The sequence below is a fragment of the Ochotona princeps genome, chromosome 13 (assembly GCF_030435755.1).
Source record: "Ochotona princeps isolate mOchPri1 chromosome 13, mOchPri1.hap1, whole genome shotgun sequence".
Classification (NCBI taxonomy): Eukaryota; Metazoa; Chordata; class Mammalia; order Lagomorpha; family Ochotonidae; genus Ochotona; species Ochotona princeps.
The window spans coordinates 62,332,442-62,345,104 of NC_080844.1; the positions used below are offsets into that span (position 1 = coordinate 62,332,442).

Below are 12,663 nucleotides of genomic sequence, written 5' to 3' on the forward strand. Positions count from 1 at the left end.
CTGGTGCTTTTTTCAGCCAGCAGGAGGGAGCTGGAGCAGCTGGGACACAAACTGGCGTCCATGAGGGATGCTGGTGTCACAGCTGGTGGCTTTGCCTGCTATGCCACAACACTGGCTTTTAAAATTCTGTTTTGATGTCCACTTCCTTTATGATATGCAGCAGAATACAAAAGATTGCAGATCCAGCTAGATGCAGCCACGCAGCACCATCCTCACTGGCAACAAAAAATGCATGGTTAGCAAGTGTACATCAAGTAATACCATTCATTTTTCAACTTCAAGAGGGTCGTCTAATCTGAAATGTACATTTAAAAACAATTCTACCCTCAGAATTATTGATGGATAATAGCTAAACTCTGAATCTAAAATAATTAGAAGCAATAATGTCCACTTGGTCCTAAGTCATCACTGCAACAAGGAGTTCAGAGAGTTCTGGAAGTGGCTTTCTCATTAGGCACTGCTTCCCGGTGATTAAGACAACATGATGGCTGGGGCAAATCCTTCCACATGACCACACATTCAGGATTTGGGAAGGGCTGGCTGGGATAACCAGGCAGGTGGACACAGAACAGAAGGTTTTCTGAATCTGTAATAAGGACAGGGCTGGGCTTGCTCCTGATGTGGGCATGTGCCAGACTCACACAGGAATGCAGAACAACAGCCAAGGAGCCAGGCTGGCAAGAACAGAGGGCAGAGTCTGTACGAACCAACAGACGAGCTTCAGGGTTTCAGGGGATCAAACATGGAAAAACATTCTTTATTTAGACTTTCAGCAACCTCTAGAAAGAGTTCAAGTATCCTAAAAATGACCTATCCCAGATGAATGCATAAAACATTAGGCCAAAGTCACATACTGCTGTTGGTAAATCAAATTTAAGTTTGGTACTGTTACTAACAAAGTTTAACTATGTTATGTTAGAGAAAAATTTCTTGCAAATACTGCAAAGTTTGTGCAAAGGAGAACAAAATCCAGACTAATCTATAACAGTATATTATTATAAGCCAAAGTAAAAATTGTTCCAATTAAGTACAGTAGTTATAAAAATCACGCAGCAGTACATGAATTAAAATTGCCCTTTATCATTGTTGAGGATAAAAAGAGCAGGGGCCAATTCTCTGGAAACTGTGCATGCACCATAGTTTTATTCCTTGTAAATCTGGAACCAAGGATTTTAGTAGCATAATGTTTCTCCAACATTTAAAGTCAAATAAAATCACAAATCAAAAGCTTATCATGACACTAAAACTAAACCCACATTGCATGGGCTTCCGTTTGAGCCGTGATTAGTGCCTTCGTACCAAGCTATGGGTTGGTAACCTTGCGTTGAGTCATGGTTTCCTGCAGTTGGGCAAGTTTTCTATGCAGGTACCATTACTCTTTTTTTTTTTTTTTTTTTTTTAATTTAAACAAATGGTTGGGAGTGTTGTGGTGATGACCCCTGAGATGGGAGCCTCTCACACGGGTACCAGTTCATGTTCCAGCTGCTCTACTTCCTATACAGCTTCCTGCTCCTGGTCTGGGAAAAGCAGTGGAAGACGGTCCAAGTCCTTGAGCCCCTGTGCCCATGTAGGAGACCCAGACAAAAGCCCTTGTCCCTAGCTTCAGCCTGGCCTAGCCCTGGCCACTGTGGCTATCTGCAGGGAGAGAGAGGAGGGAAGATGAGAAGGCGACGGGGGGAGTCTTCCAAACACTGGCTCACTTCCCAGATGGCCAGAGGTGGGCCATCTCAAGTGAATGCAGGGGCCCAAGCACTTGTTTTATACTTACTCTGGTGCTTTCCTGGGCCATTAGCAGGGATCTGGATGGGAAGCTGAACAGAGAGGGGTTTGGAAGGAACGAGGAGCGGAGGCAAGTGTGTGTGCTCCACTGTCACACCACTGACTTTGGCTTTGAGCCTGACTCCAAAGCTGATTGATCAACGAAATGTTTGTTTTCAAGCAATATATCTGTTTGATCGACGAGGTGTAACTTTACTTAGAATAAAATGAACCAATTCTGATGAACAAGTTCAAGTGCAGGAACTATAAAGCTCTGCTTATAACTCCTAAACATGAGGCCAAGCCCAGCGTGCTGAGCTGAGTGCCTGGGCCAGCAGGGCCCTGTGGCCTCTTGGCATCTGATTTTCAAGTATCATCCCGTGTGAGAAGGTGTTGCTCTTGACTTTGTGGCAGATTTTCAAGCAGGTGGCAAAATACAACATGGTATGAATCTGAGAAAAGAACATCCACGTCCTTGAATGGAATACCTCCTGCACGCCTCTCCTTGACTCCTATTTGATCTCCACTTCTCTCATTCCCAGCCCTGTCTCCCATTTCTCCTTCTTTCTTCTTATACCTGGACCCCACAGTGGCTGGTATAAAAGTGACTATATTCCTAAAATCTGTGTAATGCATATTCTGTGCTGGCTTCTGGGATGATTCAAATTCAACTAAGCACAATGTGGAAGCAGCAAGAACCTCAGCAGAAAGCAGGGATCTCAGCATAAAATGAGAGCATGCCTACTTCCACTCACTGGTTCACTCTTCAAATGCCCACAATAGCTGAGGAGGCACCTGGGCCACAGTTAGCAGCCAGAACTCAACACAGGGTTCTGACCCAGGAGGCAGTACCCATCACCTACACATCACCACCACTTCTAGGGGCTGCGCTGACAGCAAGTTGGAGCCTGGACTTGAACTCATGCATTTTGACGTGGGACACAGGCATCTCAACCACTAGGCTAAAACAGAAACTCAGGATTTCTCAATGGCCGAAGGGGACACTGTTTAACAGCTGACCAGGGAGCCTGGCTTTCTGTACATACTACGGGTACACAGGATATCCACAGGTGAATATGGGAAATGCAGCAGGGCCAGTGCTGCTCTGGGCAAGAGAAAAGAGAGAAGACAGAAAGGAAGACATGCTAGACAAGATGGAAGTCATGAAAGGACTGTTATGGCAGCTGGCACGGTGATGCAGAGGCTGCGTGGAAGCCTGTGATGCATCCCAGGAGTGCTCCACTTCCAATCCAACTCCCCACTAACGGTGCCTGAGCCCTGCCACAAACATGGGATACAGGGTCGAGTTCGAGCTCCTGGGCTCAGCCAAGCCCACTCCGTCCTTTGAGGAATGACCTCGGTGCATAGGAGGCCTCTCCGCATCCCTCAACTCTGCCTTTTAAACAAACAAACAAACCTACAAAGCAAAGACACTGTTATGGAACCATCAGCATCTAGGTGCCTCCAAGAACCACTCCACAGTTTTGTTTATTCCAACTGCTCAAAATGTCTATTTTCTTCACCCAAATTACCAATCTGGTAAATATATTTTATGTACTGGACACTTTTAAAAGAAATGATAAAAGTACTAGTCCTTGAATGAAGTATGCAAAAAAACAACCTAACAGAGGAAGCCAGCTCAGGAAGCAGCACAAACACATATTTCTTAAGTTCTTGCCAAACTGTGTGAGTGTGTGTGCATGTGCTGTCTTAATTTCACGTACGTGAGCGCGCATGCACACACGTACACACACACGTACTCACATGTACACTATGAACTGGGAAAAGCTATCTGGATGACACTGGGAACCACAGCCCACGCACTGTGAACACAGACGATGCTTTCCAGCGGAGCCCTGACCCCACACACCTGCTTCAGGATCCTGGTTGAATCGGCAGTACTTGGCATGGTCCAGGGAAGGCAGGCACTGCTCTATGGGCACCCAGACGTACGTCTCCGGACACAGCAAGTCAGAAGGTCTATACTGACCCTGCAGAGAAGAGAAAACAACAGAAACGGGCATGATGAATGTAACAGGGAAACTCCCAGAGTGACAAGCTTGAGGGAAGTCTTGAATGGCACATGCAAGCCAAGTGGTCCGGGAACAGCGTCCCTAGAGCCATGAGGCAGCCTGGCCAGGGATCATTCTGCCATTGTCCCCCAAGGCTGAGCGCAGGCCCAGTCATGGCAGGAACGGGTGGGGGCCGAGGCCGCCTGTGTGGAGGCCGCAGCTCCAAGTAGTCACTCTCTTTGAAGAAATACTTAAAGTGGCTCTTGTTGAGCAGATTGCAAAAATTGGCCAGTTTCAAATTCAAGTTGCTTTTGTAAATGCTAGTGAATAACAAACTGAAATTTCTTTTCATAAAATTGAATTTTACTGTTAATCATAACTTTTAAAATGCACTCCAATATTTATTTCAGTCTAATATGCTAAAAGCATTATCTTATTAATATGCTTAAAATATGCAATTTTGACAAATATACAATAAAGAGAAATTTTAGAAACAGAAAAAAAAACTTCAGAAAATAATTGTTTAAACTTTCTTGAAAAACTGCTTTAGAAAAATGGCCTCTATTTTGTATTTCTGAAGCCACTGTATGCCCAAATTCAAAACAATGGTTATACAACAGTAGGAATGGTGGCTCAATGGGTAATTCCCCATCTCCAAGCACCACCGTCCCAGACGTATGCTGGTTTGTATCCTGGCCGTTCCACTTCTGATCCAGCTCCCTGCTTAGGGCCTGGGAACATACTGGGTGATGGCTCAAAGCCTGGGACCCCGCACCTGCATGGAGACCTAAAGGAGGCGGCTCGGCCTAGTTTTGGTGGTTATGGTCATTTGGGGAAAGAATTAGTGGTTGTGGCCATGACAGGATTATTTAAAAAGAAGTCTATGATTTACTTCAGAAGTAAAATAGAGGCAGATACTCCAGGGCTATCTGCCTTGTCACAAGCAAGATCACAGGGCTAAAACAGTGTAGAATCATAGTAAGCCTCCAGCCACAGCAAGAGCATCCCAGATGAGCGATAGCTTGAATCTCGGCTGCTCCCCTTCCTACCCAGCTCCCTGCTATGTCCTGGGAAAGCAGAGGAGACTGGCTCAAGCCCTTGGATCCCTGAACCCACGTGGGAGACCTGGAAGAAGCTCCTGGCCTCTGGCTCTGGTTCAGCTTAGCTCTGGGCACTGTAGCCATTTGGGGACGAGTAAATGGATGATTTCTGTCTCCCTTTCTCTCACTGTATCGCTGCCTTTGCAACAACAATAAATAAATTTTAAAAAAAAGAAGCAATGTTCTTAGCTTCATTAATAGAGAATTTGTTTTTTGGGGGAGAGGGACCACAGATAACATTATGTATATTAACAAATACGAAAAACCACACAGCAGCCTACATAGACCACTGTGAAAATCTGCATTTAAAGACATAACTTCAAAAGCTAAACACACAGAATTCCCAAGAAGCATTAATTCTTCTTGGCTTAGAAATATTCAAAGATTTTTTTTTTGGTACATAAAAAGCATTAAAAATGATGACATTCAGTTCATTCAAATTACAGTATTCAAAACAAATTAATGAAGTTAAATGGGCAAGTCAAAGTTAGGGAGAGAATATTCATAATTATTACAGAGACTTGTATCCAAATATATAAAGAATCTTAACAATACAAACAACCCATTTTAAAAACCAGATAAATGTCTTAGACACATTGTCTTAGTAATATAAATGCCTAGTAAGCATACCAAAAGATGTCTGACACCATCAGTTACCAGAAACGCAAATGAAAACCATAACTAGTAACGGCTGTATATCTACTGGAATGACCAGAATTTTAAAACAGTGAAGAAAAGCAAGTCTGGCAAGGATTTGTACTAATTTAAATATTGTTTTTTTAAATATTAATTTTTATTGCAAAAGCAGATATACAGAGGAGACAGAAAGAGCTTACATCTGCTGGTGCACTACCCGAATAGCACAAGAGCCAGGAGCTTCTTCCAGATCTCCCATGTGGGTGCAGGGTCCCTAGCTTTGGGCCACCCTTTGTTGTTTTCCAAAGCCAAAGTAGGGAGATGAAGGGAAGTGGAGCAGATGGGACAGGACCCAGCACCCAAATGGGATGCTGGTGCTGGAAGGTGGAAGATGAGCCAATTGAGTCACAGCACCAGCCCCAATACTGTTGGTTTAAAATGGTATAATAACTTGATAAAATATAACTACTCTTATACATCTGTCTTCTGAGAACATATCCAACATAAATTCTTTGAATTGACATTGGTGGGTAAGAGGATTTTAACTTCTATAATGTCAAACATAAAAGTCGCACCATTTTACATTTCATCAGCAAAGCATTACCTGCCCAAGTATTAATTTCCCTTCATTTTCACAAGACAGTTAAGTGTCTGCCAACATGAAAAAAAAGGCATGTTGTGGTTTTAATTTGCATCACGTTATCTTTTCCACATGTGGAAAGGAATGAATATTTTCTTTTCCATACTTTTCATAGACATTGGTCCACTTCTGTTAGCCTGCTGATATTTCCTTATTTACTGAAGGAACTCTTTATATATCAAGGAGATTAACCCTTAGTTTATAAAATATACTGTGCTTTCCTGGTTGTCTTCTCACTTTGAATACCAAATGCATTTGCCATGTGGAAATTATGGACAAATTCATAAAGTTTCAGAATGACATATGAATTTTGTGAGATAATTAAAAAGGCCGCCCTCACGCTAAGATTATAAAAACACTTTCATGCCTTTTCTAATACTTTTATGGCTTCATAATCTCACATTTACATTTACCCTCCATCTGGAATTTATTTTGGAATAGGGCATAATGACCCAACCTAATTTCTTTCAGATGTTTATTCAGGCGCCTCAGCATCACTTTGTGAGCAATCCTCATTTCACTTACTGATTTAAAATGCTCCTTTACAGCTTTGTCAATCACAGTGTAAACCGCCACCTGGACTCTCCGCTTTCCTGAGAATACTGACCCGTCTGCAGACTCCTCTGTCAGTGCCGCACAGTTTGAACTACTAAAGCTTTACATAATATTTTGGTAATCTGGTATATCTAGTCTCTCCTCAACATTCATTTGCAGAATTTTCTGACCCTTTTTGCCTAGTTATTCTTTTTTTTTTTTTTTTAAAGATTTATTTTATTTTTATTACAAAGTCAGATATACTGAGAGGAGGAGAGACAGAGAGGAAGTGGAGCTGCCGGGATTAGAACCAGCGGCCATATGGGATCAAGGCGAGGACCTTAGCCACTAGGCCACACCGCCAAGCCCTTGCCTAGTTATTCTAAGACTCAGTATCAGTGCAAAATCCTACTACCATAAGAAAACAGTAACAAAGACAGAATGGTACATCTTGATTACCATGATGGCAGAGTACAAAACAGAATCCTAAAAATGTCCAGTAAATAAGAATGTAAGAATCAACTCAAGCTCTAAAAACAACAGGGGAATAGCTTGGAATGTTGTAGGCAAAGTTTGGGTGCTGGTTCGAGTCCCAGCTACTCCACTTCCAATCCAGCTCCCCGTTAATGACCTGGGAAAAGAGTGGAAAATGGCTCAAGTGTTGGGCTCCTGCACACAAGTGAGACCCGGATGAAGTTCTTGGCTCCTCGCTTTGTGCTGGTCTAGCCCTGACCGCTGCAGTGGATTATAGATTTCTGTGCTGCTCCTCTCTCTAAGTTTCCCAAATAAATCAACAAATCTTTTTATTTTTAATAGCCCCATTATATAACTTCACGTTGTCCGGCTAACATTCAAAGGTCAAAGACGGGGGGAAGAAGGATCAGGTCACAACCTAAGAAAATGTCAGGCTAAGACACACCCAGCTTTCTTTACAAACACTTTCCACACAGACAGGCCTTCTCCAACAGCCACCGGAACGACAATGACAGTGAACACCCAGTGAATGTCTACTGTGTCACAGACACTAGGACCTGGGAACAAAAAGATGAAGAAATATACCTCAAAAAGAAAAGTCACAATGCACTGGGACTGACAGTTGTACAGAAAGTATACATAAAAACACACTGAGGGTAATATCTGATCATTCAGAAATCACTGACTATTTTAGCTCTTGAAATGCTCAGCTATGTCACTGACCATCAATGTACAGGTTTTGATTTCTGTTCCTCTGAAATTAGATTTTTTAGATTAGATCATCATTCTTCTCTTAAGTCTAAGTTTTTCTTTTTAAAGATTTTATTTTCATTGCAAAGGCAGATTTATAGAGAGAAAGAGAAACAGAAAGTTCTTCCCTCACTGGTTCACTTCTCAAATGACTGCAATGGTCATAGCTGAACTGATCTGAAGCCAGGAGCCAGGAACCTCTTCCAGGTCTCCCACGTGGGTGCAGAGTCCCAACGTTGTGGGCTTTCCTCTGCTGCATTCCCAGGCCACAAGCAGGGAGCTGGAAGGGAAGTGGCACAGCTGGGATAGAATCTGGTGCCCATAAGGGATCCCGGCGCATGCAAGGCAAGGATTAAGTCACTATGCTATTGTGCCAGGCCCAAGTAAAAGTTTATTTTAGTGCTTCAATTATTTTCCCAAGTCATCAAAGACTGCAGAGTTTTATGAAATAAACTACTCTGAAATGTTTTGCTTTCTCAAATAAATGTCTTGAGGGTTAAGAGAACTCAGTGCTTAAAGCTTGACTTAAAGTTCCATCAATACAAATGAAAATGCGGGGGTTTCAAAGCTGCCCTGTCTTTCAGCTCCTGTAAGAAAATAAGAAATAATTGTATTAAGAATGTAATTACTTAAGGATTTGGGCATACTTTTCTCTGGTAAGAAAATATTTAATCAACCTGTAAGTACATTCATTCAGATTAGAACAATGAGGTAAAAACAGATTAATTCTTTCCTTAGGGTGAGTTGTTGTAAGTAAAAAGGAATCCAGGTTATCCCAGATTTCTGAAGTACTCTCCATTTTGAAAATGCCGTGCTGTGATGGGGTGCTGGCCTTGGCTACTGAGTTCTCTCACTGGGATCACAATTTTAGGACAGGAGTTCTAGACTCCCTCTGCAGCAACTTTCAAAAATGCAGTGGGCAAGAACCACATACACACCCCTCAGCCATCCCACCCAGGGGCACCTCTCCCAGGGTGGCAGGCCACTAGGAGGGCAATGCAGGCCAGCAGATGTCTAAAGAGGACAAAAGCAAACTGGAAAAAAAATCCTACAGGCAGAGGAAAGAATGCTTAGTTTTCGTTTTTAATTACACATTTTTGGTGCAGGCTAACTATCCCATTCAAAGTGCTCAAAGTGAAGTAAGCTCCAAATCCTAGGATTTAAAATTTTACCAAAATGTCCCCTTTGCAACTCTTCAAATATTCACTGTTTAGAAACGAAAAGCAAGACAAAGGAAAGTCAAGTCAGGGCATTCCTGTTTTGAGTCGTCCAAGAGTTAATAGTGTTTGCTCACCAGCAAGGGCGTAAGAGTTCATGGATTTGTAGCTAATGAAGATACTTAGACTATCTGCAAAATCTAAACTGTATCCATCAGCCCTCCTCCCACCAGAGAGGGAGAGAAAGAGACAAAGAGAGCTTAAATAGCAACATAAATATCTCAATCAATGTTACTAGGTTGCCATATAATCAAAGTCTAGGAAATTCCAAAGCTAAAAAAAGGTCCTTTAGTGAAACACACTTCCTGCCCTGTTTCTATTAAAAAGCCTGTGTCTTCTGGAAGAGAGATCACACAGCTCCAGTTCTGGTCAATGGAATGAAGAAAGGCAGTCTCAATTGCACGCTTCAGACCCTAACCTGAACAAACACTATCAAACTGATCTAATGTTCTATCACAGGAGACACTCGTTTGAGCTGGATATTAAAACCAGCTCATCGTCATCTTATACTAAATACCAATGAACAGAGGTTTATATCCCAGAGCATAAAAGGGCAATGTGAGAACAACTGACTTCTCCGAGATTTAGCAAATTACTTAAAAATAAACAATAGTGACAGGATAGCAAACAACACTAAGACACTATACCTCACTTAAGGTACAACTATCTTTATTTTCAAGAGTGGTCATGCGGTACAGCAAGTTAGGCAGAAATGTGACTTCCCATGAGGGCATCAGTTTGAGTCCCAGCTGCTCCACTTCTCATCCAGCTCCCTGCTAATGCACCCAGGAAAGCAGCACAAGATGGCCCAAGAGTTGGGTCCCTGTCACCCACATGGGAGAACTGGCTACAGCTCCTGGCTATTGCCTGGCTCTTGTGTCCATTTGGGGGAGTGAACCAGCACACAGAAGATTAAGCTCTCTCAAAAACATAAATCAATCTTTTTTTTTTAAACCAAAAAATCACCACTCATGTCCAGAGGACTCTGCTTGAGATGCGAGATGAGTCCTGTAAGGTGTTCACTCAGCTCCTGCAGGGACAGGGAGCAGAGGAGGCCCTGTGCTGTAGAGCTTTCCCAGCCAGAAGTCAGCCCCACAGGGTGGACAGGGAGCCACAGCGACCGGGCACAAAGGGAAGGAGCTTCTTCAGGAAGGGCCTTTCTAACTGAGTGTGTGCCTGAGAAGAGAGGACCTCCTCTTTGGTGAAGACTGAGCTCCAAGGCCTGCCCAGGAGACCCCCTTCCTGACCCCCACATGCACTGTCCCCCAGGACGCTGCCAAGCAGGAGATGAGAAACAACAGATTCATCTTTGCAGTTAGTATGTGGTCCTGCCCCTACAGTGTGGGCAAGTTTCAAAAAGAAATCCATCTGCAGCATTACATGCAAAATGCTGGTGTAAGGTTAGCTGTAAAGAGACTTCAGTGCCTTTCTGAACAAACGCCAATTTCATAAATTCAAATTTATTACCAATATCTTTTCTCTTAATTCGGACTGACGTATTCCAAGCAATTTTCAAGTTCAGCTCATGGATGTATAATCTGGTTTTAATCTGCAGAAATCATGAAACTTACGGTTTTTGAATTATTTTTCATTATGATTTCTTTAGTCTTATTACATTGTCCTAGATATCCAAAGAAATGCTTCTTACACAAATGTACACCTGATAAGAAATGTTTTAAAAACCCAACACACTATTTGTATTATACTGCAAAATTCCCTAAAACAACAATCCTGCAGAGAGTACTGAAATTATTAACCACCTCTTTTAAAACAAACAACCGTATTAAAAGACCCACCCTGATTATAGTAAATTCAGAAATACAGGATTTTGATTTTCAAAAATACCATAATGTCCTTTAAAGAGCTTTCTTCTTCTTTGGGCCCTCATAAGCAGGAAGGTATTTGTGAACACCGATGTATTTGGGTCTATACATGTTTGCAAAGCTGACACAGGTGGATGCGCTTTGAATGTTACAATCCCTTTGAATACTGCACTTCTCTGTATATAAGCTTAAACAACATGTGAATGAGAAGTCATTTAATTAAAGTTAAAAGATTTGAGACTTTGTTATTTGTCTAAGAAAAAAAATCAGAGAAAAGAAATGCTTTCACATGATTTTCATCCAAGTTAGCATTCCTGACTTTTAATTGAAAACATGTGGGGATGGGCTTGGCCGACTGCAATAAAACTGAAGTTACTAATTCACACCCTGCCATTTTGAGGCTATTTTGTTTTTACAGTTCTCAAATCAAAACCAAACAGACTTTCCTTTGAACTCTGGTCCTGAATCAAAGGCCTTTAAGAGATTTCACTCTAAAGAATACTCTATAAATACTTTGTGTAAAAGGGAGGATTTCACAAGCAGTTTGAGAGGCTAAACCAGCAGAGTTTGTTTTGGAAATTCAAGTTAAATTAAAATTTAAGTACACCAAGCAGACAATATTAAACACACACTCAATGAACGCCAGTAGCACTGAACAGAAAGATTAACTAGACATTTAAGTCTTTTAACAGGTAAAGTCAGCTTCAGTATCCTATTTTCCACAATAAGCCTATTGATTTTACTAAAACTGATTGCTTAAAAGGAAGCTCTAACACTACATCAACAAAAACAGTTCAAAATAATCCGCTGGAGTGGTTGCAGCCCTGGAGACAGCGGGTAAGAACAAGGGCTTATTAAATCCAGTCTTCCCCCTGAAAGACAACACCAATGGAATCTCATCGCAAAGCACTCCGGCAGCCCCCTTGCTCCCCGATTTCATTACACAAACAGAGATTGACTTATCAGTCCCCAGGAGAGTGCTTTAGAAGTAACTCTAGCTGCTCTGTTTTCAAAAACTGTATTTGGACTGTGCCACGCTCAGCTGGTGAGGTGAGCCAAGAGCAGGGGAGACAAAGGGCCTAAACATCTGAATCCATTTGTGTTCCCCAAATTCTGAATGCCAACATATGCACTCCATGTGCTGCTGGCTAAGCTTTGAAAATTTAAAAATACATATTTTTTCCACCAACAGAATGTGATGGTATTCCGTGTTTCTTTAATTAAAATCCAAGGGCTCTCAAAGGCTCTGGGACTTATTTTAAAGCTCCTTTAAGACTGGGCTATTTATTTTACTATTAGCAAATAATAGAGAATAAGGATTCTAATTCAGTTTTAATCACAATCTGTGCGTTTATTTTGGAAACCCGGGGTTAATCTTTCTTTCTTCTAGAAAATACAAAGAAGGCTTGTGAAGAAAAGATTCAGGGAGTCCACTTACAGCCCAAATTTAATTTCAAACTGAAGGGTCACAAGTTGAAAAGGATAAAACAAAACAAGAAGAAACAGAATGAAAGATGAAGACAAAGAAAATCTGTAAACAGAAAAAGGAAATGCAAAGTTGAAAACGTCTTTGATTCCTGCTAAAGGTTAAAGATTAAGTGACCATAAGAACATGCAGGTATGCATACGCACAGGCGTCTGGCATTCTCCATCTGGCAGTCCAGGCCCCTGAGAGCCCCTGTGCTGCCAGGGCACCGCTGGGCACCGCACAGGACTGAC

General features: G+C 42.0%; 1 protein-coding gene across 6 annotated transcripts in view; it reads right to left on the bottom strand.

Moving 5' to 3' along the window:
• Positions 1-12,663, bottom strand: part of ATE1 (arginyltransferase 1) — a 115,415-nt gene that overhangs the window by 20,152 nt on the left and 82,600 nt on the right. For all 6 annotated transcript variants that reach the window (XM_004579764.4, XM_058671161.1, XM_004579765.4 and 3 more), the window contains one exon: positions 3,629-3,749. In XM_004579764.4, coding sequence (XP_004579821.2) covers positions 3,629-3,749 — 121 coding nt within the window. The remainder of the gene's footprint in view (positions 1-3,628; positions 3,750-12,663) is intronic.